At 44.3% G+C, this 21,688-nt stretch overlaps 2 protein-coding genes across 4 annotated transcripts in view; both read left to right on the top strand.

Annotated features, from left to right (window-relative positions):
- The first annotated feature begins 1,285 nt into the window (after positions 1 to 1,285).
- agfg2 (ArfGAP with FG repeats 2) lies at positions 1,286 to 13,733 on the top strand. 3 transcript variants are annotated; one of them, XM_072459010.1, is made up of 15 exons: positions 1,519 to 1,689; positions 1,932 to 1,995; positions 2,368 to 2,461; positions 3,298 to 3,413; positions 3,684 to 3,813; positions 6,748 to 6,868; positions 6,948 to 7,052; positions 7,481 to 7,513; positions 8,461 to 8,802; positions 9,734 to 9,809; positions 9,893 to 9,936; positions 10,118 to 10,204; positions 11,001 to 11,117; positions 12,431 to 12,501; positions 12,829 to 13,733. In XM_072459010.1, exons 3-15 carry the CDS (start codon positions 2,408 to 2,410, stop codon positions 12,874 to 12,876), a joined length of 1,344 nt encoding a protein of 447 aa, XP_072315111.1. In that variant the 5' UTR covers positions 1,519 to 1,689; positions 1,932 to 1,995; positions 2,368 to 2,407; the 3' UTR covers positions 12,877 to 13,733. The 3 variants fall into 3 exon arrangements, with proteins under 3 accessions (XP_072315109.1, XP_072315110.1, XP_072315111.1); XM_072459008.1 differs by lacking the exon at positions 1,932 to 1,995 and having other exon boundaries at positions 1,286 to 1,689; XM_072459009.1 differs by lacking the exons at positions 1,932 to 1,995; positions 7,481 to 7,513 and having other exon boundaries at positions 1,286 to 1,689.
- A 1,370-nt stretch (positions 13,734 to 15,103) lies between these two features.
- Positions 15,104 to 21,688, top strand: part of LOC140371798 (insulin receptor substrate 1-B) — a 33,263-nt gene continuing 26,678 nt past the window's right edge. The window contains exon 1 of the mRNA XM_072459007.1: positions 15,104 to 15,561. Within this exon, the coding sequence (XP_072315108.1) occupies positions 15,207 to 15,561 (355 nt within the window). The 5' untranslated portion in view covers positions 15,104 to 15,206. The remainder of the gene's footprint in view (positions 15,562 to 21,688) is intronic.

Genomic DNA, 21,688 nt, shown 5'->3' with positions numbered 1-21,688 from the left:
TCTTGACACGGGCTCCCACGTTGATTCGACTTTAGTTTCAGCGGATGCCAAAACAAACTGGGTGTGTATTCTTGTGTGGCAACTTTTCTGTGTTGTTGGTGAAGGTGTTAAAAAAGAAACAAAACACAGAAAACACAAGGGTCGGTGTGTAAAACAAGCCTCATTTCCTTTTACAGGCCTCAAAAGGTGAGACAAAGCTCTTTCAGCGCGTTGGGCAACTTTAAATGAGAGATGTGCACTTTGTCATCATCAGCACGCAGACACTCTTGTGGTTCAGGGCTCGGCCGACGTGTGTAATTACTGCGGCTCGAATGGCCCGGGGCAGGATACTGTTACTGTACTACTACTAAAGAGCAGGCTATAGGCACAACTCAGAGCTTAGAATTGAAATTGGAAATAAATAATACATAACAAATCCTTAAATTGTTAAAATATTCTAAAGCTAAGTCAGCAAGTGCACTTATGTCACTTGCTGGCTCGTTTAAAACACTGCTTTTTACATTAAGTTATCAAATCCATGTGTACACAAACACAAATGGGCCACACACGCTCACAAATAAACATTGTTGTGGTGCCATTCTGTCGCCACCTACTGGTCACACACTGATATGATTTCTTTTTTCTTTTTTTTATATCTTAAATCCATCAATAATCACCTTGTTTTGTTGACATGGTATGGGGGAATTGAATCAACGCAATGTCATATAATATAAGGCTGCAGTTGCCCTCTAAGTGACCTTTTAACTTTGGTGCATTCCTGGGCCTGCTATGGCAATAAACGCCACTACCAAAGTTGTAGTCACAGCAAGTGGTACATATGTTTTTAAAAGACATTTTGAAGAAAGGTCCATTCAACGCCTCTGGGAATTGGCCCCTTGTTAACGATGAGGTTTGAAGCGTCAGGATCCCATGAGCGGTGCCAAAACTGCACTTGCGTAAGAGCGCGCGCCACTGACTTCATAAATATGTTTACATGTGGAGCATGATCTGAAAAATCAAAACAATGTGTCAAACTTGGACGCTTGACAGGTTCTTATATGTGTTTGACAGGAGATCCCCTACGCATCTGTCCAGACGTCAAGCCAGATATTATTACGCACCACTTCCTGCGCCATCAACTTTTTATTGTAACATTCAGTTTGTTTGCATGTGTTTGAAATGATTTGAAACACATCTGACTATAAATACTTGCACGTAAAATGTTAATCTAATTGAAAAGAACGAACAAGCCTTGACAACATAATCATTCTCACCGTTTTGGAGCTTTTACTTTGAACAACTGCCCTTTTGTTTCCGGTCCTCACCTCGTCCGTCTTTACGCACCGCTCCTCAGCGTAGTCTCTTGTCGGGAGAAGCTGCAGAAGCGTGTGTCCACGATGCGGGCGTGAAGAAGTGCGGCTTGTAGTAAACGGGGAGAGGAGGGGAAACCGGGGCGGACAGGACAGGACAAGCTGCAGAGGGTTCCACGCACGAACGCACGCGCGGACGGGCTCGCGGAAGGGGGGAAAGCTGTCAAAAAAATATGTCGAACCGCAAGCACCGGGACAACCAGGAGATTTGCTCGCGTAAGGTCCGCGAGCTGGCCCAGTCTGGAGTAAACAAACACTGCTTCGAGTGCAACCAGCCCGGGGTCACATACACGGACGTCACGGTGGGCAGCTTCATCTGCACGTCGTGCTCTGGAATGCTGTAAGTGAACGAGCCTCTCTGATTCCCCTTTTTCATTTGACATTTATTTTTATTTCACGTCACCGCATCAGTGGAGACACACGTATGGGTAAAATGCATGAGTAAAAAAGTGTCAGGCCTGTGATTGCACCATGCACCGCCCTTTGACAGCTCCAGTGCCTCATAATTTGTGCAGGAGGCTCTTGTGGAAAAGCCTGTATTCACGCATCTCTTCCATGTTTCTGTCTTCCCTCCCTCTGTAGCCTCGCAAGCGTCAGAGCGCTTGTTGGTCAGTTTCCAGCTCTGTTACATACCGCCATGGTGCAGGTTTGACACTACCTTTCTCCCCATCTCTCTCTCTTTAGGCTCTCCTCTCCGGTGTGGGCGTGTATGTGTCTATCTCTCACATTATGTTCTGCATGTCTAAGCTCCAGGACGAACTGCATCTTATTGCGCAAATCCTCCAACACAAACCTTCTTTCACTGCCTTTTTTCCTTTTGCATGGGAAATACAGAATACATGACAGGTTGTGTCCAAACTACTCTTTCACAGTGGGGTGGATTATGCGTTGTGGCACCTTGCACAACAAGTCTGACCTTAATATTGCACCACATGTCAGCTGTCCCCTTCTCCTTCTAGACCCCCTTTTGTGTTTCTTGTGTCTAAATTTCACTGCTCATCTTGTTTCTGTGTCCCAGGAGAGGCCTCAACCCTCCCCACAGAGTCAAGTCTATCTCCATGACAACCTTTTCGCAACAGGAAGTGGAATTCCTCCAAAACCATGGCAATGAGGTGAGAGACGTCATCCGAACTAGTTGAAAATCGCACCGTTTTTGGGATTTCCGACCCGTAGCTTGATCTAAGGGCTGTGTATAGATGGACAATAACCTGTTATTACTATGTTATTACTATTACATAACAGTGCTGCAACGACTCAATATATAAGCAAGCTATTTTCAATATGCACTTTATGACTGTGGATTCTGGTGGACCTCTATATGCAAACATCCTTTGGAAAATCACATTATACTAAAGAAACACGTTGCCTTTGTCCAGATCAGCCCTCATTGCACAATATTGCACATCTTTTATTGCTACCAACTTCTCGACAAGACGGTCTTTTTTAAAGGCAAGCCAAGCCACAATCTGTTTCCTTTGTGCAAGAGTGTGTAGGTTGTAATCCTTCCTGAGCTTATGCCATTGCTGCTATTGGCACGTTGCATAAAATGAGAAGAGGTTTTCTTCTCCACCTCTTCATCACTACAGACTACATCATCATCATCACCACCACTGCCACAATCATCATCACCATCACCATCATCTCTGCAGTGCTAGGGCCTGTCATGATTCATTTATTGGCGGTAACATGTGTTGCTCCTGTAATTAAAGTGAGGTGGCTCTGGAGAAGGTTTTTCTTTTCTTTTTCTTTTTTATACGGTAGTTAAAACGTCTTGACGTCTTACACAATTTTGAACAAACGCATTGATATTTTCTCAAATGTTTTGAGGCAATCTGAAATTTTACCTTTTGTAATATAGAATTGATCATGTGAGTAATCTAAAAATGGCAAGAGGTATTTAGGAATATAATGGACACCAAAGTGTTCTTTTTGCACTAACCCTTTCCAGGTTGGGAGAAGGACGTGGTTGTGTATATTTGACCCAAAGACAGACGGCTGCTCCGACATGAAGGACTCGCAAAAGTTTAAGGAATTTCTTCAAGACAAATATGAGAAGAAAAAATGGTGAGCTTGTGCAACCATTAAAACGTTTACAAGTAGTTTCACTCTTTCAATTACAACATAGCAGAAAAAATGCTGCTTTGTGGACAGAAATGCTTTAGCCTAAGTTGCGCTGCCTATACAACAATATAATCACACTGTTTACAGCTCAGATTAAATGGTTTTGTTTATTATTGGATTATCATCGAAAATTTGCATGAACTGTTATGCATGATGTCACTGGTGGTTCTATTTTGGCAGATTTACTAATGACTCAATAATGCTCTCTTTCAGGCACTTTTCGAAATGTAAAAATCGCAGGGATGTGGAGGGTCCGTGGAGTCCAGTCCCCTCCATGCCCCCCTCCCATGGTCCTTTGGTTGGACAAGGTCCGACCCACAATCCCAGAGCCCCAAGACCACTGGTAAGCTACAAGCATTCTTATCAATACGAGGGAAGCAAAACCTGGTGCAGACAGCTCCTTTGATGGTGCTTTCTCAGCTGGTTCATCTGTATTCAGCGTGGTTGTGTGGTTTCTAGGGATTTTAATATGTAACTTGTAAAGCGCTTTGTGTTTCTTTCTTTGTATAAAAAGCGCAGTATAAATTAGAAAATGGGAAGTCTTTTTTTAATGTAAATGAAACTTATTGTAAAAAAGTAGTTCAAAACAAAAGAGAAGTGAGTGTAATAAAAGTTGAAAATAGACCTGAGTTACCCTCATCGCGGCGTGGGAGCAGGCCGAGTGAGTGGGTTGGTGAGGGCCAGGTAGCTGACTTCAAAGAGATATCAATTATTAAAGGAGCTTGAAAGAGACACACCCATCTGCCTCTGCTCTGCTCCTGCTGTCGGCCGTATACTCCTGCTGTCTGCCGTATACTCCTGCTGTCGGCCGTATACTCCTGCTGTCTGCCGTATACTCCTGCTGTCGGCCGTATACTCCTGCTGTCTGCCGTATACTCCTGCTGTCGGCCGTATACTCCTGCTGTCTGCCGTATACTCCTGCTGTCGGCCGTATACTCCTGCTGTCCGCCGTATACTCCTGCTGTCGGCCGTATACTCCTGCTGTCGGCCGTATACTCCTGCTGTCTGCCGTATACTCCTGCTGTCTGCGGAAACTCCTGCTGTTTGCCGTATACTCCTGCAGTCTGCGGAATACTCCTGCTGTCTGCCGTATACTCCTGCTGTCTGCGGAATACTCCTGCTGTCATATACTCCTGCTGTCCGCCGTATACTCCTGCTGTCTGCGGAATACTCCTGCTGTCATATACTCCTGCTGTCCGCCGTATACTCCTGCTGTCTGCGGAATACTCCTGCTGTCTGCGGAATACTCCTGCTGTCATATACTCCTGCTGTCCGCCGTATACTCCTGCTGTCTGCGGAATACTCCTGCTGTCTGCGGAATACTCCTGCTGTCTGCGGAATACTCCTGCTGTCATATACTCCTGCTGTCTGCCGTATACTCCTGCTCTCTGCGGAATACTCCTGCTGTCTGCGGAATACTCCTGCTGTCTGCGGAATACTCCTGCTGTCATATACTCCTGCTGTCTGCCGTATACTCCTGCTGTCTGCGGAATACTCCTGCTGTCTGCGGAATACTCCTGCTGTCATATACTCCTGCTGTCTGCCGTATACTCCTGCTGTCTGCGGAATACTCCTGCTGTCTGCCGAATACTCCTGCTGTCTGCCGTATATTCCTGCTGTATACTCCTGCTGTCCGCCTATACTCCTACTGTATACTCCTGCTGTCTGCCGTATACTCCTGCTGTCCGCCGTATTTTCGTGCTGTCCGCCGTATACTCCTGCCGTATACTTCTGCTGTCTGCCGTATACTCCTGCTGTATACTCCTGCCGTATACTCCTGCTGTCCGCCGTGTACTCCTGCTGTCTGCCAAATACTCCTGCTGTCCGCCTATACTCCTACTTTATACTTCTGCTGTCTGCCGTATACTCCTGCTCTATACTCCTGCTGTCCGCCGTGTTCTCCTGCTGTCTGCCAAATACTCCTGCTGTCCGCCTATACTCCTGCTGTATACACCTGCTGTCTGCCGTATACTCCTGCTGTCTGCCGTATACTCCTGCTGTCTGCCGTGTACTCCTGCTATCTGCCGTATACTCCTGCTGTCTGCCGTGTACTCCTGCTGTCTACCGTGTACTCCTGCTGTCTGCCGTATACTCCTGCTGTCCACCGTATACTCCTGCCGCATACTCCTGCTGTTTGCCGTATACTCCTGCCGTATACTCCTGCTGTCTGCCGTATACTCCTGCTGTTCGCCGTATACTCCTGCCGTATACTCCTGCTGTCCGCCGTGTACTCCTGCTGTCTGCCAAATACTCCTGCTGTCCGCCTATACTCCTACTATATACTTCTGCTGTCTGCCGTATACTCCTGCTGTCCGCCGTATATTCCTGCTGTCTGCCGAATACTCCTGCTGTCCGCCTATACTCCTACTATATACTTCTGCTGTCTGCCGTATACTCCTGCTCTATACTCCTGCTGTCCGCCGTGTTCTCCTGCTGTCTGCCAAATACTCCTGCTGTCCGCCTATACTCCTGCTGTATACATCTGCTGTCTGCCGTATACTCCTGCTGTCCGCCGTATACTCCTGCTGTCTGCCGTGTACTCCTGCTGTCTGCCAAATACTCCTGCTGTCCGCCTATACTCCTACTATATACTTCTGCTGTCTGCCGTATACTCCTGCTGTCCGCCGTATATTCCTGCTGTCTGCCGAATACTCCTGCTGTCCGCCTATACTCCTACTATATACTTCTGCTGTCTGCCGTATACTCCTGCTCTATACTCCTGCTGTCCGCCGTGTTCTCCTGCTGTCTGCCAAATACTCCTGCTGTCCGCCTATACTCCTGCTGTATACATCTGCTGTCTGCCGTATACTCCTGCTGTCCGCCGTATACTCCTGCTGTCTGCCGTGTACTCCTGCTGTCTGCCAAATACTCCTGCTGTCCGCCTATACTCCTACTATATACTTCTGCTGTCTGCCGTATACTCCTGCTGTCCGCCGTATATTCCTGCTGTCTGCCGAATACTCCTGCTGTCCGCCTATACTCCTACTATATACTTCTGCTGTCTGCCGTATACTCCTGCTCTATACTCCTGCTGTCCGCCGTGTTCTCCTGCTGTCTGCCAAATACTCCTGCTGTCCGCCTATACTCCTGCTGTATACACCTGCTGTCTGCCGTATACTCCTGCTGTCCGCCGTATACTCCTGCTGTCTGCCGTGTACTCCTGCTGTCTGCCGTATACTCCTGCTGTCCACCGTATACTCCTGCCGTATACTCTTGCTGTCCGCCGTGTACTCCTCTTGTCCACCATCTATACCCCTGTCATCTCATGTCTCCGCAGTCCCAGGCCCAGCTGCCCTCGTGGGACCGGGGCCCCGTCATCTCACCAGCCGACATGCGGACGGACGTGTTCACTGCGCGGCCGCTGAGATCGCAGAGCTTCAGAGACCCCACTCTCAAAGGTGGGCTCCATTTCTCTCGTAAATGGAAGCGATATTTTGCAAAAATATCAAATGCTTTTGTTTATTCACCCCGTTTTAGATGCCACTCTGTGCGGGATTGAACGACAGCGCCCCGGCTCTTTGTCGTCAGCGCTGGGGAGTCAAAGTCACACGCCCTCTTTTCCCGCTCTCCCTCGACCTTCAGGTGCGTCACCAAAAGCGCCCCTTTGTTGTCAGCATTTCCAGTAATTTAATTCTGCATCTAAACAATCAGTATTTTGCAGTATTTTTACATGTACAGTGTAAGAAATAACTTTTAAGTGTCAGCATCAGGGAATGAGAAGATATTGTTATATAAGCGTTTTCAATATTATAATGTAATAACTACCTTGATGATATCTGTCTTTTAATCAAGATAAATAATTCAAACATCATACATAAAAACACAACCATTTTCACTGCATTATCCTGGAAATTAATCAACACAAATTGATTTACACCACAGATTTACACGTAGTGACATACCAGACAATAATTACACCAAGGGCAACTGTTATGTAACACTGCAGTGACACTTTCTCCTCTCTTTCCTTCCCAAACTATCCATCTTTGTTTCTCTCCTTAATACTATAGCCAGTAGCTCCTTCAAAAACCACTTCACTTTAGGTAAGACTTGGCTCTGACCAACGCATTTGACTGTGTGCTGCTGGAATCAATACGCTCTCTCTCTTTGCTCGTTTCATTCATAATAGATGGCTGGTCTATGAGCTGCATTGTTCATAACTCGCTTCCATGTACGCAGAAAGACAAAAGGTATACGCGAAATTACATTATAGCCTAGATCCCAAGACAGGGGAGGGTCACACAGAGTTAGACGTCATGTTCCCGAAGAGAGAGGAGACCAAGTTAACCTCTATTTTTAGACCCTCGCTGCTACCCCCCGAGCAATGCTGAGATTTTTTTGCACCTTGCTGTCGTCAAACCGCTTCAGCATGGCGAGGGTTTGGGCGTATTCTCCACACATACGCGCTAATAATATTCCAATTGAAGTATACAAGGAAGTGATCTGAACACGAGGTAGTGCAGACAGCATTCCTCCAGCGTACACACACCCAAGCCTCTGTTGCATGCTTCACGCTGTGTATCCTCATGTAATCTGTGTCATCTCGAGTCTTGTCTGGCCCGGATTGTCAGCTGACTCTTTGGAACGCTTTTTCTCCCGCTTTATTGACTTTGGCTGGAACTAACAGCTGTTGCTAGCATGAAATGTTTTGGAAGATAAGTTGCTTTGCTGCTCATTTGTTATTTTTACCTTTTCTTCTGTCTCTAAACAAATGTCAGTAGTTTAGCCCAAGACAAATTGCTTTATTGAGGAAATGTGACATTGTGAAAAATGTCATAGTTTGTGAGTTGAGTCCCAAGTGCCCATAACTCTGAATGAAAGTGAAGTTTAAAGGTGCACGCTATGGAGCATATGTTGCAGGTCAACTTTCAACTTGACCTGTCCCTGCCAGAGAGTACATTTATGCTAACTGAAGAGTGAAATGAGTATTAGCATATTTATGAAATTACACTTCGTTGCATCACATTTACTTTCTTCCTCTTTCTCACAGGTCGAACAGTGTCAGTGTCAGGGACCACCGGGCCCTTCAGAGCCTTTCCTAAGTCTCTGAGTGTGGACTTTGGAGGGCTGAGCCATTCACAGATACAACCCCTGCCTCATTCCCTGTCCCAGCCGCAGCAGCAGCAGCAGCCGCAGCAGCAGCAGCAGCAGCAGCCGCCACCGCAGCAGCAGCAGCAGCCGCCACCGCAGCAGCAGCACCCGCCGCAGCAGCAGTCGGGCAGTGGGGGGCAGACCACACCCCCCGTCAGCACCGCCAAAAATCAGGACAAGTATGCCGCTGTCTCTCAACTGGACAGTGCCTTCTGTGACCCACCAGCACCCACACAACCAGGTATGCAGGGAGACACTTTTTACAAGGTGTGTAAGGTACTATTGTTTCTATAAAGAACCAGGTGATTTAGATTTTGTAGAAACCAATCCAGCCACAAGGAGTTCTGTGTAAAAAACAAAGTTGAGGGTGAAACTACTACCAAATCTGTATGCAAATCACCACACACTGGAAGACACAATGATTTGATGAAACAAGTATAGTAGGGAAATGTTATCTCACAAGAACAGGGTGGTCTCTCTGGCTCACTGCAGAGGATATTTATTGATGGACCACTAAGCTCTTTTACATTCCTCTTCAAATGAATACAAATCCATACTGTTAATGAGCACATGTCTTGGCAAAATTTAGTTTTAAGCCAATTCAAGTCATGTTTTCAAATTGGGTTTCACATGTAAAACTTTGCCCAGAAGACACAAGTTAGTACAGAGGACAAAGGAGCATTACGCGGTCCAGAGTACGTGTGATACTCATTGTCACAGCCAGTTAAACGAGGTTGCATAACATTCTTACAGCAAATGCCAAGGCTTTCCACAGCTAAATTCCAATCCCTGTGTTTGCTCCTGAACACCCATAGTCCGACTCAATGAACATAGTAGATTTGTTTCTTCCAACCGGATAGTAATTTGTTTTGTAACCAGCTATTCTAATGCATACCATTCATGCGAGTAGCCCTTGAGCTGGTTTTCCACCTTCACCCTGGCTGGCAGATTAAAGAGGTTATTGATTTTCTGCCCTGGCTTACTTTGATTCATACCAGAAGCAACAGAGAGCTTGTATTTTATTCAGACACTTTGTAACACTTCAGTGCCTCAAGATCAACGGAGTCTCCCCTTCTTGTTATGAGTTCACAGTCACACTTTAATGTAATAATGGTGCTTGATTTCTCAAAACGCCATTTATTAACGTTTGTGTGTGAAACGCTCGTTGATAGCACCCCCTGCTGGTGGACCTCCGCAGTACAGCAGCCTCTTTGGCAATAGGCTCTCGTCCAGCTCAACTCCTGCCAGGTACAATTCAATCCTGTCTTTTACCTTTTGTTGGACATGATTGGTTTCTAAGTAAAGGTCACTGTTTTTTTTGTTTTTTTTAGCTCTCCCGGCGTCGATACAGGCTCCGGATCCCAAACCTTCATAAGTGAGTCTCTGGCATTGATCTCACTGCGAAAGTTCATTCTCTCGCCTGCTCGTCTCAAACACGACCCGGCACCTTTAATTAACATCTTGGTGGCTAAGAGCAGCGCCGGTTTGAATAGAGAGGAATGTGAATGATTCGCCCCTCTTGTCCCCTCCACTCTCTCCCTGTGTGTGCGTCTCAGATTTCCCGAATCCATTCAGCTCCGGCTCCTCTTCTCAGCCGCCCGTCACCCTCTCCCCCAGTAACCCCTTCAGCAGCGCCTCTGGAGGTGAGAGCCCAGAGCCCGGGTAACGTCTCTGCTTTCTTCTGCAACTACTTTACATGGGAAAGGCAGCTCCGGTTACATCACAGTGTATTTTTCATCACACAATGTTTAATTATGAGAAAAAGCAGCATAAAAGACTTGCAGATTTGTATTAGTATTTTGTGTCGACCTGTCCTAGTTTATCTTCAACCAAAGCAGCAAATGTGTTTTTTACTTTCTGTACTTCTGCCTGTGCTATAGTTTTCCACGGACAAAACACTTAATTTCTATTTATGTTACCACTTTTTATACTTTAAATATAAATTTAGCACTTGCACAATGCCACTTTATGTTTGATACACGCAGATGTTGCAAGTTTTTCATGGGTGCAAAATAAATATTCAGCTGCGTATCATTCAAATGGACAGATCTTGCAAGTTTTATGTTGTTCCACAATATGACTCATCGTTCTTACATTTATTCAATTTTTTTTAGGTGTTTTTAAGTAGACATGCCTCTCCAAAGACTTGACTTGTAACTTGTAACTTGTAACTAATCCTGGTTGTGCCACCTGCTTGTCTCCATGAGGATCTTTAAATTAAATGCCACACTGAAACATTCCAGGCAAAGCAATACCATCTCGTGAAGACAAGCAGGCGGCGGATCGTCCCCAAAAGTGACAGAGTGCGCCGTTAATGAGAAATATCAAATAATCGGTCTTTGACAAGTTGTGTGCATGGCTTGTCGCATCCATCTTTTCTCATCACACGTCTTGTATAAGGTCAGTGTGATCATGATGATGGACGTTTCCTGTCTGCAGGTGACTCCGGTGCATTCGTCACTTCACCCACATCAGTGTTTCCTCCGCCTGTGTCCTTCCCAGCACCAGCCTCACACAACGCGTTTCACGAGACGGACAGCAACCAGGAAACCAACGGTAAGCACCTGTTTATGCTGTTTATGCTGTTTATGTCAATGCAATGTATGAGTTCAAATGTAATATAAAGCTCTTCAGTCATGCATAAACGAGTAATGATACAGCACAAAAAATGGTGCTGTTGTATTCAAATAGAAATCAATTTACTTAAAGGAGGCATATGTGCAAAATAAACTTTTACGTGCTTTTAACCGTGTCATAATGGTTTTTAAGTTGTATTTTGGTTGATTCAAGCCTGTTTGTATAGTCCTTGATTGTCATGCACTCGAGGCCTCAATGGAAGTTAATCAGAAAATGTTGCATGGCCATTGTCAAGAAACAATTAATCTTAGTAATAATAATAATAATAATAATAATAATAATAATAATATAAACTATGATAAAAAGGGTTTGCAGAAAATAAAGTGTTAAATAGACTGACTGAAATAAAAATTCACACATGAATGAAATGTTTCTAACAAAATGCATGGGGAAGTTTTTGAATGTACTTTATTTGTGTTTGAATGCATCCACATAATATGTTCAAGTAGTAGATGAAGAGATCTGTATATTTAGCATATATTTAATTTAAATATAGCTGTCAATAATCATAGGTTCATGATAATACGTGGTGATTTGGCCTTTGCAAACTAAATGATCCTAACTTAAAACAAAGAACACAGAAGACCACTGTCTGAGGCATTGTCAAGATCTTTAAAATAAACAAATGCACAAACAAGAAAACACATTTTAGTTTGTTTAGTTGCTCAAATGTTCCTGCAGCCTCTCTGTCTCTCTTGTAAAATGAATTGCCCACAAAGCCTGCAGCGCCCTCCCAACTTGACCTATTTTATGCAGATGACTGAATCAACTTAATTGAATAAGCAAAAATACTCATAATAAATAAACAATGAATTATCAATACATGCAAACTAAAGAGAAAAATGCACTGTACATTCAATAAACAAATATATAAAAATGAACCATACCTAAAGCTGTTATCCCAAGCTGTGCAAAATGTCTATTGATTGTTGTAACATAGTGGGCTATATTTATTATTCCATCACCTACAGCATGCATGGTTAATTTAAATGTGTTTGGGCAGCATGCTTAGGACATGTATAATGCATGTTGTTGGTCATTCTAATTCTGCCCGGCTCGTGTGACTGATACTGTATGTGCGCCGGCTGCAGATCAAGCTCACCACGCCGTCCTCATTATCTCAGCAGTGTACAGTGGCGCTCGGGGCATACCAATAACGTCTACAGGAACAGCTGCATGTTGAGTTTGGAATTCCACCGCCTCCATTGACCATGTAAATGTGTCTTTTTAAGGTTTTGCCTCATTCTCTGTAAATGACTCTCAGCCCAAACTTCCACGGTCCCTGTCGGTCAATCCTTTTACAGTAAGTGTATTGTATGGAGCATTTTATTACAATAGAGCTTCTTCATCACTATCTGTTTCAAAAAGTTGGACTGAGAGGAATGGTTTGGGTTTAGTTTAGTAAATAATGTTTTTTAGAACAAAACAAGATAAATGTCTGTTTTTGTTCTAAACAGTTCTGAATTAATTGTAAAATGTTATATGGGCCTTGTTTTGTTGTCAGTTCATTATAAAAGTTAAAAAACCTGCACTTATTAGCTCAGTATTAGTTGTAAATGGCAACTTCAGAAATGGAAAAAGTGCAATGCCGATTTCCCCATTTAATCTCACACTTTTTTTTGTGTTTCAGGGGAATATTTACCCCAGTCAAGGGACGTCGAAAAACCCTTTCATCTGACCATACACCCTGACCTCCCCCCTCGCTCTCACCCAGCGTTGGTGTCTGGAAAATAATGTTGAACCTGAGGAGTCGCTGCCATTTCAATACCTCTGGAGTATTTCTGGCCCCAAGCCCTGTCCATGTTTACCTGTTTGTTTGTTTGTTTGTTTGTTTGTTTGTTTGTTTGTTTGTTGAGGGAAAAAAACACAGATTTACTGACAAAATGTAGTGCGTGTGAGTACAGGAGAGTGATGACCTGTTGTGTTTAATGTCAAAGGTGTTGTGTGCCAGTAGATGCCACCTCAGGGCTCAAAATGACGCCTATAACTTTTGAAGAAAAATTTACACACGTGTCACTACTGCTGCTGCTGCTGCTACTTTGCTTTCATCTCCTGCTTAAAAAAGTGCAAAAACCCGCCAGCCCCGCCAGTAATATGTCTCCGGCTTTAAAATAAATGTCTCCGAGAGGAAAGCCAGTGTGTAACTCACCAGTTGAAATGTTTACGACGTAATGAGAGAAGTTTTCTAGCTCTAAAGATGCATGAAGATATAGATTGGAGGTGGACCTTTATGTCTACATTTTGTTATGCATTGGTCATTTGGTTTTAATTCCGTTGAAGGATCGTTGTATTTTTACTCTCAGGCTGCATGCGCTTAGAGGGCTAAAAGGAGATGCTACTGAATGTAACAGCAAATACTAAACTAACCTAGATGTGTAGGCCTATTTCATCTCCAGTTATCGACCGGACCAAATGTTTGTTCCCTTTTGTTTTGGGTTAACATTGAGACACAGTTTGTTTTTCTTAATTTGCCAAACTGACTCATGTAACAGCGTGTTTGTATCCAATGTTCATAAAATCAGTTGCTTCTTAAAACGACTTTCCTCATTATTACTATTTTTACTATTTGGGAATTATTTTTGATTATAGTAGCAATATATTTGAGAACAGCAGATGGCGCTGGGCAGTCAGTTTTCCCTGACCTCGTGGAGAAGGTTACTTTTGGATGCATATTGCATAACATTCATACTGCAAGTGTACCAAGATGGAGATCCTCTGTTGCTATCCATGTGGCTATTTATAGATTTGTTTGAATGATTTAGAGTTTGACTTGACCCAACCCCATTTACTTTGTTTATTTTTAACAATTATTGATGTTTCCATATTTCGTTGTGGAGACACGGCAGTGCCCAGACAGATTAAACTGACCAGTGCCAGACCCCAGCAGAACTGGTCTGGGCATGTTTTATTATCTAGCACAGCGGAGTTACGCTCTATTGATCCATTATTCAAACGTGACCAGTTTCGTTGTGATAAAAGAAGAACACATAATAATCTGCCTATTTGCACTTTGTTAGTATTGCCTATTTGCACTTTGTTAGTATTGTACAGACGCCCTGCGTGCATGGTGTGTGAGTGCAGCAGAAACGGTGCGTTTCTAAAATTGCTTCTCAGACATGCACCCATGCACAGAGTGGACAGAGTGGACAGAAGGGGATTTTGGAAAAAAAAAAAAAAGAGAGAACAGGATGGACCCAGTGTGAAGCGACAACACAGAAATATTACACACTCATAGTGACGCTGCGTTCACGAGCTGAGAAAGAGCAGGACGTCTCTGCACTGTACTTCAGACGCTCTATCACGGCTACATCAACAACGCTGTGTCCGTGGGGAAAAACTGCGATTATCTGTTACGAAATGTGTTCCTGTTCAACTGTAGGTCGCAATTACAGCCACGGCGTTGAACTATAACGTTTTGAGAGTTTTATTGCGCGCAGACGTGAGCGAGAACTCAAGCGCGCGAAAACCCGGAGCTGTTTGCGCGGAGTTTAGTCTCGTCCCGTGAACGCGCCGTGTTCCTGAGTACTAGAGCTGAGTGAGTGACAGTCCTTGCCCCACACTACGGCTGCACGAGCACGGCACCGGGGGAACGACCGAGGGGGGCGAACGGGCAGACGGAACACAGCGTGCACCGGAACCCATTCTCCCGGAGGTTCCGCGCACCAACTCATAACAAAGCACCGGAGCGAGTTTTGGGGGAGTTGTAGGAGAAGAGGAGCAGCTCGACCCGCAGCGCTCGCGCTCACCCGAGGACAGCCCTGGAAACTTGCCCGTGAGAGGAGACGGAGCCACTCATCTTTTTTTGGCGTCAAAACGAGCCGCTTTCTGCAAGACACCAGGAGCGACCCCCGGGAGCCCGACCTCTGCCTCCCTCACGCGCTCCATGCCTGCATTGATGTGGGGCAGCGGGAGGGGAGCGGCACCAGCGAGAAAACTTAACACAAATACAACAAAAAAGTGATTGACAGTGCGGGAAGTTGACACACATATCGGGGGGGAAAGGCTGTCATGGAGAGCCCGGCGTGCGAGCCTCCGGCCGGCTGCTGCGAGGACGTGCGGAAGAGCGGCTACCTCCGCAAGCAGAAGTCCATGCACCGCCGGTACTTCGTGCTCCGGTGCGCGTCGGAGCTGGGCCCGGCGCGCCTCGAGTACTACGAGAGCGAGAAGAAATTCCGCGGCAAGGCGCCCGTCCCGAAGAAAGCCGTGGCGCTGGAGACGTGCTTCAACATCAACAAGCGCGCCGACTCCAAGAACAAGCACATGATCGTCCTGTACACGCGCGCCGAGAGCTTCGCCGTGGCCGCGGACAGCGAGGCGGACCAGGACGAGTGGTACCAGGCCATGGTGGAGCTGCAGTGCAAGTGTGAGTAAGAGAAAGTGGTGGGAGTTTTTGGAAAAAGTCCCAGGAACAGAAAGGGAAACGTGGCAGAAATGAGTGGCTTTTGGGGTTGCAGGAGAGAGGCGCACTGCAGATGGACGGGCCATTCCAACCCGGTCCATTTTTAAACCTGTGCACATGATTTATAGAGTTGTGCACATGGTTTATAAACCTGTGCACATGCTTTTTAGAGTTGTGCACATGGTTTGTAAACCTGTGCACATGCTTTTTAGAGTTGTGCACATGGTTTATAAACCTGTGCACATGATTTATAGAGTTGTGCACATGGTTTATAAACCTGTGCACATGCTTTTTAGAGTTGTGCACATGGTTTGTAAACCTGTGCACATGCTTTTTAGAGTTGTGCACATGGTTTGTAAACCTGTGCACATGCTTTTTAGAGTTGTGCACATGCTTTCTAGAGTTGTGCACATGCTTTCTAGAGGTGTGCACATGCTTTCTAGAGGTGTGCACATGATTTCTAGAGGTGTGCACATGATTTCTGGAGGTGTGCACATGATTTCTGGAGGTGTGCACATGATTTCTAGAGGTGTGCACATGCTTTCTAGAGTTGTGCACATGATTTCTAGAGGTGTGCACATGATTTCTAGAGTTGTGCACATGATTTCTAGAGTTGTGCACATGATTTCTAAACTTGTGCACATGATTTCTAGACTTGTGCACATGATTTCTAGACTTGTGCACATGATTTCTAGACTTGTGCACATGATTTCTAGACTTGTGCACATGATTTATAGACTTGTGCACATGATTTATAGACTTGTTCACATGATTTATAGACTTGTTCACATGAATTATTGAGTTGTGCACATGTAACTTTATACAAAATGCGTGTTGTTTCGATGCCACGTTGCTGCCCTTTTGTTGTGGACCTCTCTCTAAAGTGTTGCTTGCTCTTATCACACAAGTGTCAGTCCTCCTGATATTTGCATCCAACTTGTAAACTCAAACACACCCTTTACTCTCCCCCCCTTGCTGACATTGCAATATCATGCAGCATCGATCCTTGCATGACTCAACTCTGCAACATTGTCCCTCTTGTTGGGTAACTATTTCAACATGGCCTTTACATTCTTTCAAACTTGCAAACACAGCACAAATGCAGTCTTTACTTGCATCCTATGACCACAGCACTGCTTGATTTGTTATTTTGCTTTGGACCTTTTTTAACAATCACTACTGCTACTTGACTCTACCTCCATATTACCTATGCAGAATTTAGCTTATACTCCGCAAACATCCTTGTCCTGTACCAACTCGCAAATGTAAATGGTCTCAAATGGTGTCTACGGGTCGCTGAGCAAACACAGCTGTCGGTGCAGATTTGGTGACCACAGCAAAGATCACCTGTTCAGTGTCCCGCAGCCAAACAACCAGACGGGCCACCGCCAGGGCACCGTGACGCAACCTGAACAAGCACAAGATAGCTGTAGTTCAAGGTACTTTGCACACATGGTCCATTGCAGTGTTACATAAAGGAGCTGATATGGACTGGTGGTCATCCGACACATATAGGGTCATTGAGATTCGGTCGGTACGGAAGTCTGAATGGCACTGCATTAAAATAGTGTTGGAATGGGTCAATCTCTGTGAATAGCTTACAAGTTGCACTGAGTGGTTTATAACTTCCTGCAAGAAGTGCTGTATTCATGAGGCCAGATGAAAATGCCATTGTACTTTTTTCAGCTTTTGTTCACTGTTTTTATGTCATAATTGCAGAGGTGCAGGCTGATTTGTTAAAAAGGGCATGACTTTTCACAGTGTGTCACTTTGCAATTCAATCCATTAGTAATATCTGTATTTTTTTTATAAAAACACTTCCCAATGTTCACCTCAGAGCACACGCCAGTCAATTCCAGTGCAGTGACATTAAAGCATATTGAAGGATTGTCAGCTCTTAAAATGGGATGCAAAGTCTTGGTTCTTGTAAAAGTTGAAAGTTGCTTCCAGTGGAGGCATTATAGGATTAAAGGGCAGTCCTTTTACATTTAATAACATGTCAACATCTCTGCCTCCCCCGTGGCTCTCACACAACTCGCTCTGTGTGTTTTGGGTGTGCACTGCCCACTTTTCCCAAGTATTTGACGACTTTCCGAGAGACAGTGAAGCGAATGGACAGATGTTGGGAACTGGAGGTGAAAGTCTGAAGAGTTTTTAGCAGTTTTTGACGTCGAAATAGGAAAGTTTGTCTTGAGCGCAGATTGCAGAATGCACAAAGATTTGACAAAACTCAAGTTCACCAGGACATTTTTTAAATGACAGGTCAGTTGTGTTTTGCCGTTGGCTCCCTGGTGCCTTCTTGTTTTTCCCCAAGTGTTGGGTTTCCAGTGTAAATCTCACCATATGACGATGACTGAAGGGCTGGCTGCTGTGTGAACTCGCTTGTCGGCAGGTCCTTTCTTGTGGTATGCAGTGCAGCTTATAGACTTTTGTATGTGGGCAAAAATGAGGCCACAGAAAGACATACATGCCTCCATGTTTTGCTGAGTTAGTACAGCACAGTAAATTTGTCATTTATCAGCAGGCTCATCAATGCAACAATCTAGAATTACTCGGCATACAAAAAACATACTGATTTAACGTGATTCCCACAAAATGTATCTGGACTTGTGACCCTTGCACAGCCATTAAAAGCTCTATTGCTGAATTTCAGACGTCATCCTATTTATAGAATCTCCATACATGTCATTAAAGCAATTTCAAAACAACTTAGTGCACATCTTGTAAGATAAAGAATTCTTGGCCTACTTCAAAATGTGTAAATATATATACTCCATTAGAAGTGCTGGGATTCATTGCCGTAACAAGCATCCTTAGTATATGAGCTCATACAGTTTTAGGTGTTGATGGAGGCTCTTCCCACGCATTCCCAAATCCACTTGTGTCCCATAACGTGAAAGGTTTATTCCTTGCTTGTCCCAGTGCAAAGACTCGACTATCCCACATACCTGAAGGAGACACGAGATGCTGGCCTATGCGTCTTGCATACCTTCCTAGTCGCCACACCTTCAACTTGATACCTGTGAAGCTACTAGTATTGCCTACTTGTAGTGAGTGAGTAGTTGTAGGGGGGAGTTCAAAGCAGCTTGGAGCGAGGTGTTATTGCATGGCTTCCAGGTTGACCCAGCATGCATCCACAGGTTTGCAGAACAATGTACAGTAAAGTAAATAATCTTATCAGCTGTATATGAAAGCCTCAAATGCTCCCTGCTGGTTTACATAGCTCACCTGAAGTATCACTGACTCTCCCAAGTCACTTTCAATTACACAAACAAGAGCCAAGCACTGGATTATTTTCTTTTGTGCCAAAATTCCTAGGTGACGCTACATTTAAGAAAAAAGAAAAGTGAATACATAGCAGTGAAGTAGGGGAAACTGTTTCTACAATTGTGACTGCTGGAGAACACAAACATGTATGAACACAAATGCAACAAAATGCAACTTTGAGTGAGTAAATGACATGCATTGTTTAAAGTAAATTATGCATTATAAGTCTCGTTTAAGATCATAGTTGCTGCGTACAGAGAGCAACTTCAAGTTTAAGGGAAGCTATTTATTTACCTTGTCAAAGACGCAAAAGTAAACGAAGACTTAAGCCAGAGGGAGAGGTGTGCCTATGAAGTATTGTTTACAATTCAGTCCACTCAACACACTGGAAACTGTTGACCTCAATAAAACAATGTGTCAGAGTCCAACTTGGAACTAATGTGCGGAATGGACACACCCAAAAATACACATGTAGCATTCAGGGCCTGGAAACTGATTGTTGTTTTGAGAGTTGGCACATTTCTAAGGTCAAGAAGACAGTGGTGATGGTGTGTTGCTTTTATCCCTGTTGTGAGTTGTTTACCTTGGTCAGACACAACATGTAACCTAGTCAATCCGACCTTAATCTTGAGTAATCACTAGATAATGTGTATGTTCATGTCGCTCGGTCTAAATCTTTGAGTCTGCAATAAAAATGAACTTGTTGTTATTATTACACAGTCAACACTTTCATTCCCCCAAACGCAACTCAACAATTGCATAATACAAATAAAGATATTTTATTTATGAAGCATAAGTGTTTCCGCTTAAACAGACACTGTAATTATGCGTTTTATTCTCACCACAAACCGGTTATAAAACTCTTCCTTTCGATGTTCAAGTGTCTATCAATTACAGCGGAACTCACGAAGGCAACATCTGTTCCCAAATAATCCGTTTTGATTTTTCTCTGCACTTACTTTATCTTATCTGTAGAGAAATATAGGCTGTGTTTTCTGTACATGTCTGTGCTTGCTGTTTTATATAAGGCTTGTTGACTTTGTTTGCTAATATATGGGATCTGGATGTAACCAGCTGCCCAGTCGAGCGGACGATTAAATGCTAAGCCACACTTAAGCACTGCTTGTCTCCGTAATTGGCGAGTAATTATTGTCTCGTGGTCCAGCGGCTACTGACGAGGTAAAAAGCTGTATTCTGCCAACAGACACATGGACGTCTTGCCCTTTTTATAATTTATTTGGGATTAGACTTAATCCTAGCAGCTTAATTCCCTCCATAGACTCCAAATGGTCCAAAACTCCGCTGCCCGCCTCCTCACCCACACCCGGTCCCGTGAACACATCACTCCCGTTCTCCGCTCTCTCCACTGGCTCCCCATCAAGCAGCGCATAAACTTTAAAATACTCCTCCTCACCTTCAAAGCTCTTCACCACCTTGCCCCCCCCTACCTGTCTGACCTCCTCATCCCCCACCGCCCCACCCGAGCTCTCCAATCCTCCTCCTCTCTCACCATGACTGCACCAATATCCCGACTCAAAAGTTTTGGCGACAGAGCATTCTCCCGAACAGCACCCCGACTCTGGAACTCCCTCCCCCAACCTGTCCGCCACTCTCCCTCACTCACAACATTCAAATCCCGCCTCAAAACCTACCTCTTCACCCAAGCCTATGACCTCCCCTACCCCTAGCCTCCTCTACCCCATTGCCTACTCTTCTACCCCCTGTTACATCCCCATCTTTTTCTCTCTACTTCTTCTGTCTTGTTCATTTTATCTGTATATTAATGTGTTCTGTACGTGTTGTCCCCCCTGTCTGTAAATACCCCCCCCCTTTTTTATTATGTTCAGCGTCTTTGGGTCACTGAAAAGCGCTATATAAATAAAAGTTATTATTATTATTATTATTATTATTATTATTATTATTATTAGTTCCACAAATAGTTTAATGCTTTGTGATTCAACAAGTGTGCAGCCGGATGATGTGTGGCAGCAGAATGATGTCAATTAGCAGGGCATTGGCAAAGTACAATCTCTTTAATGAAACGTTTTGAATTTAGCTCTGCCGTTGTGCTTTATAGCTTCTATCTTGCACTTGTACACCAATTCTACAAATACAATGTAAATCAATCAGCCAAAAACAAAAGCTTTGTTCGTATTTTCTTATGAGAGATTTTCTCCCCCGAGGGCTTTAATTGGACAACTATCATGTGAAATGGGAATTGAACCTGTGACACTGCAGTGGTAGCAGACACACATGTGCAACACCTTAAACCACTGGGCCACATGCAAACACAGTTGACTTTTTACAGGCCCAATGTCAATACAGGAATCTGTGTTTTCATTATCTGCTGACACCAATTGATAAAAGTGAAGAAACATCCTTTAAAACAAAGACAGAATTACTTTAAGTTTTGATCACTAACTTGAAGTCATAGTGTAAACATTATGCAATGAAGGTAAGTGTTCTTGAATACATTCATTGATTGGCCTAACCTTTGACCAACATTCAGAGTTGATGTCTGATCCAGTTTTTATGATCTACAGTTTTTATGATCTTCTAAACTATGATCTAGACAACCTAATCTCACTGGTTTATTTTAAGTGAACCTAATAAAATGATCACTGTGTGCGTGTAGAGTAGACCATTTTTGATTTCCAGAGACTGCGTTTCCAGTTTACTGTAAAACACAATGGGTCGAAGTGTTGCCTCTTGTCATTTAAGAGCCTCATTTTGAGTGACTGCTCTCTACAGCCTACAGCAATGCCATCCACTTAGCGGATGACTACCCATATGTTGGACTTGACAGAGTGGTGGGCCCCAGGAT

This window comes from Eucyclogobius newberryi, unplaced genomic scaffold (assembly GCF_026437365.1).
Source record: "Eucyclogobius newberryi isolate DKJ021-1_F unplaced genomic scaffold, fEucNew1.0.hap1 SCAF_22, whole genome shotgun sequence".
Lineage (NCBI taxonomy): Eukaryota > Metazoa > Chordata > Actinopteri > Gobiiformes > Gobiidae > Eucyclogobius > Eucyclogobius newberryi.
This window is presented reverse-complemented; position numbering and strand designations above follow the sequence as displayed.

Bases quoted from the DNA above. Each gene is read 5' to 3' on its own strand.
- agfg2 (XM_072459008.1), top strand. From the start codon at position 1,523: ATGTCGAACCGCAAGCACCGGGACAACCAGGAGATTTGCTCGCGTAAG. The intron at 3,414-3,683 runs GTGAGCTTGTGC...GCTCTCTTTCAG, and splicing joins AAATATGAGAAGAAAAAATG to GCACTTTTCGAAATGTAAAA. The intron at 12,502-12,828 runs GTAAGTGTATTG...TTTGTGTTTCAG, and splicing joins TGTCGGTCAATCCTTTTACA to GGGAATATTTACCCCAGTCA.